We start from the raw sequence: 5,588 nt of genomic DNA, 5'->3' as shown, positions 1-5,588 counted from the left end.
GTGTATAATCACGTGTTGTCGGTATATCATCTATGTATATCAGCAATAAAAAGTAAAAAATAAATCTGGCGAGATATTTATGTAGATGTTCCATAAGATCTTGGTTACTTGATTTTATCCATGATATGACTTCTATTATAATAATTTAAAAAACTCTCTACTAAAATTCAAAAATATCTTATCCTTTTATTTTTAAAATTATATTACATTTTAAAAAATAATCCCATTTCGAAATAATTTATTTACATTTAAAAAAAAATCACGTCATACCAATTTTATTTTTTAACATAAATATTTTGTTACACTTGAAAATCGATATAGAAACTATCAATTAGAAACTAATATCCCTCTTGTTGAAATTCAAGAAAAAAAACCTTTCATATAATCTAATGATTCACAACTAATATTCTTCAACGAAAAAAGTATTATACCTTTGCAATGTTGGCTTGACTGCAGCTAAATGAAGAGATTTCAGCTTATATCCTTCAATTCCTAGAAGGTGCTAAATTGAAATTAATGATAGCAATTGTAAAGACAAAGTTTTGCTATTTGTTTGATGTCCATTTATACAAATTGACTCGTCAAACAAACATTCTTCAAAAAGAAAAAAAAATAACTTTTTTTGAATAGTGACTTATTTTTGTGATGTTTCTTTCTCTTGCTTGTTGGTTTACTTCATTATATATGTAAGTAAACTTTTATTCAATTTTAAACTCTTTTTTGTTATCCGGATAAACATAGACATGTACCCTATATATTATATTTATTTTAAAAAAAAATTTCTTTATGCAAATCTAGCTATAGTATTTTAAAGAGCTTTAATTATGTGATTTTAGATGTGAAAGAGTTTTATAGTTATATGGAGTAGTTTTTTTTTTTTGCCAGAGGCGAAGTAGTATTTAAATAATTAGAAAAGATAACAAAAGTTCCTAACATGATTGCATATGATCATTAACCGAATTAAGTATGATACCAAAAGATAAATTTATTTTTTATTTTAATTCAAATTAAAAACTTATCTATAAATTAAAAATTATCATTTAATTTAAATTCAGTTATATAAATATTTGACTAACATAGCCAAATATAGAATAAAGTTACCATATATTATTGACATTTATTAGCTTGCCACTTGGCTTAACCACAATGCCAATTATATATGGTAACTTTATTTCTTTAATATATATATATAGATTTGGAGATTTTAAGAGAACTAAATCTCTAGAAGTTAAATTCTACCTAGTCTCATTTCGCAAGGGGATTCAAAAAAATAAAAAAGTAAAGAAGCAAAAAAGTGAAGGAAAATCAACATCTAATTCTAATATATATATACATAAACAAAGACTTAACCTTATATAAATAGTGCAATTTTATGTCGAAATGGAGTTTCCAATAAACTCCTCCCTTTTCCGCCCCTCTAGCTCGGCCCTTTTTTTAATTGAAGGAAGAAAGCTATTGAGCCAATCATTCAATAAAGAAAATAAGTAAAGAAAAAGAAATGTGAACGCACATTAATCTAGTATATCCACTCAAAATCAGTATATCCAAAGAAACCTAGCAATCTTTTTGTACAAAAAATTGGAAGCATAGGCATTAGGCATTCATCTCTCAACTTATCTCACCGCAATCTTTGCCTCTTATCCAAATGTACAAAACTGTCCGTATTTGCACCAACAGATATTCCTCTCTGATTTTCCAAACAGGAAACAGAACCAGAGTTAGCAAAGTTTAACGTAGATGTTGACAATATCTGTGGAGATCCATATGACATCTGAGAATACAATGATCTTGAAACAGGATAACTCAAAGTTGTATAAAAACTCTGTGTTGCAATCTCAGCTTCAGACCCTTTAATTAAAACTGGTGGTGCATTAAATGACTTAAGCTGAGGCGGATTTCGCCATTGAGGAAGTTGTCCTGAAACTAAAAGTGTGTGCAGAAGTGGCCCTGCTTCAATAACTGACTTCAATAGTTTCCCTTTTTGTGGCAAAGTTTTCCCCTTTACAAGATTGTCAATAACCAATGTGGCCTCATCAACTTTTGGGACCAATTGAGGAACACAATTGTCCAAGAATCGAACGTTACAATCATAGGCGACTGTATTTGAATCAGCCATGTTGTTGTTGGAAAATTCAGGGGAAGAAACTGCATCATTAAACGCGTCGATTGGGGATGAATTGTGTGACTGATTATTGTGTGTTTCAGAGAAACTGTTTGATTGAGTAATGCTTGAGTTTGCTTTTTTGTCTTTCAAATGAGGACTATTATCAACTTGAACATGAGAAAGTTTGTTGAGTAGTTTCTGAAGTTGATCTTTTGCTTCATCTCTTTCTTGACAAACCATGTTTAATAGTTGGATTAATTGCTTCACATATTCTTTGTTCTTCCTCATTTCTTCATTTTTCTCTACCTTCAAATTTTCAAGTTCAAGATTAGTGTACATAAGCTTCTGCCTCATTTCATCAATGGTCTGCAACATTTGATCAAAAACCCAAGTTAAACAAAAGTCAGATGAGTAATTCAAACACCTTTAATTTTATTTTTAAGAGATTCTTCACTGTGATGATTTTGTTAGTAACCTTTCCATGAACAAGTAATTCAAAGTTAGAACTTAGAAGTGACAGTCATTTAAACAGTGCACATGTGGAAGTTCATCAAAATATCTCAGTTAAATCCAACAGTATTAAAACTTACTGCTTGTCAATAATAAAGCAGAGAGCATATGATTTAACATTGGTTACCACCTAATATGAAACAGGAAATTTGGTGCTTTGGGCACTGCAATGAATAATTCTTGAAATTTACAAAGAGCTTCTTGAACAGTGAAATTTACAAGTCCTTAACAGAAACATGTTTCTAATTAGTCAAAAGTCAAGGGAAAAGCAGGGGAAGTATGAATTTTCCCCGGGATTTTCTTGAACAAAAATCCAAACAAAGATTTTCTGATATTTAAAAGACTTAATGCTTTAATAATGTAAGGAGGAAAAAAAAGGACTTGAACTGAGACTAATGAAGAACAGAAGAATTTTAGTTCTGGCATGAAAAATGATAAGAGAAGTACTCAAAAGAATGATGTCAGAGAAATTGAGAAAACAAGAAAATGAAGGAATTAATGACCAACCTCTTGGTAATACCATAAAGAAGCCATTTCTTCCATTTTTTTCCCCTCAGTTACACTCTCACAGTTTTTAGCAAAAGTGATGTACAAAAATAGTTTCTTTTGGGAGAGGGAGATTTGAGAGAAGTGGTTTATGTGTCTTTTATAGAAGGAAGCTACTACCCAAACAAGACAAAAGGTAATTATGAAAAAAAAAAGAATCTTAATACTAGCTTCTTTTGTCACATTTTGGACATAATTTTATAGTGTTAAAAATCTTTACCATATAACTTAACTCTTAACTAATTTGTTACATTTAGGAGATAATCTTTCTAGTGAGCAGTGTGTTAAATTGTGAACTGCCCAAGAAAACCGGAAAAAGAAAAACTGAATTGGTTTTGACTTATACACAAGTGTATTTTCTAATTATATTTCATTTTGACGAAGTTTTCCCATATCCCATACAACTGGCACACGGTTTTAAAGCTATGAGCACTACTTTTCAATTAATTAATTCACTAGGTATAGACAGAAACAATAAGAGGCTACTAATTATAATATTAATTCGAAAAGTAAAACACCATATGACTATAGTTATCTTTTCTATGAACAATTAATATACATTTTTATAAATACTCAGGAACTTGGAGTTCCTCCATAATGGAATTCCCATGTTCTGGTTTTGGAAGATATTGAAGAGGAAGAAGAATATATTCGAAAGAAGGAATACAAAGAGGTGCAAATAGTCTGGAATTCAAAGAGGTGCGAGAAGTTGAAGAATGACTAAACGTTACCAATCAAGTTGTAAACAGTTTAAGGAAAAAGAATAAATTAGTAACGACAAGAAAAGGAATAAAGTAATAATAATTAGAAAAGATAAATAAGGAATTTGTATTTAAAATAAGAAAAAAGTCCAAAAATTTGAGAAAATAGATAAATAGAGATTCTTGCCTGTGAGACATGCCACATCAGCTCTCAATTTCCCTCTTTTATATTATATATAGATTTTATAGCATATTAATTTGGTAAATCAGTCATTTTTCATTTTAGAAAATGTTTGCTATTGAACACTTCATATCTGACGGTAGTACCATTTTTTTGTTCTACATTTTCACCCATTATACGGCCACCGGCCCTAGGCTATGCATAATAATTGTTAGTACAAAATGGACAATACTTTGACAGTCTGAAATGATTCTGATAGATCCAGAGCAACATAAAAAGAAATTAGTTGTGAAGTTTTCTATGTTTGTTCAAAGATTCAGTAAACATCATATGTTAAAGAAGGTTTTGAAGAGTGAGGTTATAGATAAAATGAATATGAGCCTTCAAAGGGCAAATGACATTAATCATACGACCAATAAAAAAAAAAGAAACATACAATCTTAATATTTTTTGTATTGATCTCAAATAGAATCTGATGAACTCAGGAAACATTATAATGACTTCAAATTAAATAAAACAAGAATAAGGATAAAACCAGGTTTTGACAAAGACAACGAACGTGGATGAGGTATTCATCAAACGAAAAGCTGGAATATTTCTTTCTTTATCCCCGACAAGCTGTTTGTACACTCCTTAGATTTTCTATATCATCACGTTAAACTGGTATTAATTAATATTTCAGATTGGTATAATCACTAATCTAATACCAGCATTATTAACAAAACCCATACAATTTTAATTCTACGCCGTTAGATTTCTTAATGATTGCGTCGTGTTACGTCCTAAGGTTTGTCTTATTCTCCTAATCCAACCTTAAACACTGTACTTGCACATTGTAAACGAAACGTGGCATTCTGACCAGCCGTTGGAGCTCCAAGACTTTTTATGTAATATTGTTTCTTTTTTATTTTATGGTTTACACTATTGGGTAAGAAGTAGACAAATTTGCTTATATATATTAATAATAATGTTTCATTAAAGGACAAAAGCTGCTTGGGTTTTCCATGCAATGTATCTAGATTATTCTACCTGGATAATCAATTGACATACACACGCATTATAACATTTAATTTTTAAGTACTATTATTCTTAACTCATTATTACTTGCCTAGATTTCCTAGAAAAGTTGACCCTTTAATAATTTATAGTGATCCACGAATACCAGCGCAGTTTCATTATTAAAATAAAGTTTTAAATTCCTGTGCCTTAATTCAGTTACTTGTTCAAGTTTTGACAATAGTTGAGCAAGTACGCAGCCTAGAATTTAGGGTATGATTTTTGTATTATCTATGTTCCACATGCCTATAGCTATTGCCTCCAAGATCGCATTTGGACATTTTTGGAAAATTTATTTTTGAAAGAGTCATCTTTTCTTTCTTTTTTTAAGTAAGATTCAGTTGAACAATAGAGACGGGAGATCGCTAGGACTCAATCGAAACTTGTAACACTTTGAGTTTGCGCTCAAATTTAATTTCTTGATTTTTTTTGGGGAACTCTGAATTTTATTTGTAAAAGTCCATCATTGAAGTTTTCTGAATAATTCTTT

At 30.0% G+C, this 5,588-nt stretch overlaps 1 protein-coding gene across 1 annotated transcript; it reads right to left on the bottom strand.

Annotated features, from left to right (window-relative positions):
- Positions 1-1,487: 1,487 nt before the first annotated feature.
- Positions 1,488-3,292, bottom strand: LOC107764570 (uncharacterized). The gene is made up of 2 exons (XM_016583164.2): positions 3,122-3,292; positions 1,488-2,470 (listed from the first exon to the last, which is right to left on the bottom strand). Exons 1-2 carry the CDS (start codon positions 3,155-3,157, stop codon positions 1,619-1,621), a joined length of 888 nt encoding a protein of 295 aa, XP_016438650.1. The 5' UTR covers positions 3,158-3,292; the 3' UTR covers positions 1,488-1,618.
- Between the last annotated feature and the right edge of the window lie 2,296 nt (positions 3,293-5,588).

This window comes from Nicotiana tabacum, chromosome 9, assembly GCF_000715075.1.
Source record: "Nicotiana tabacum cultivar K326 chromosome 9, ASM71507v2, whole genome shotgun sequence".
NCBI lineage: Eukaryota > Viridiplantae > Streptophyta > Magnoliopsida > Solanales > Solanaceae > Nicotiana > Nicotiana tabacum.
The sequence above is the reverse complement of the archived record's forward strand: the minus strand, read 5'-3'. Positions and strand labels throughout refer to the sequence as shown.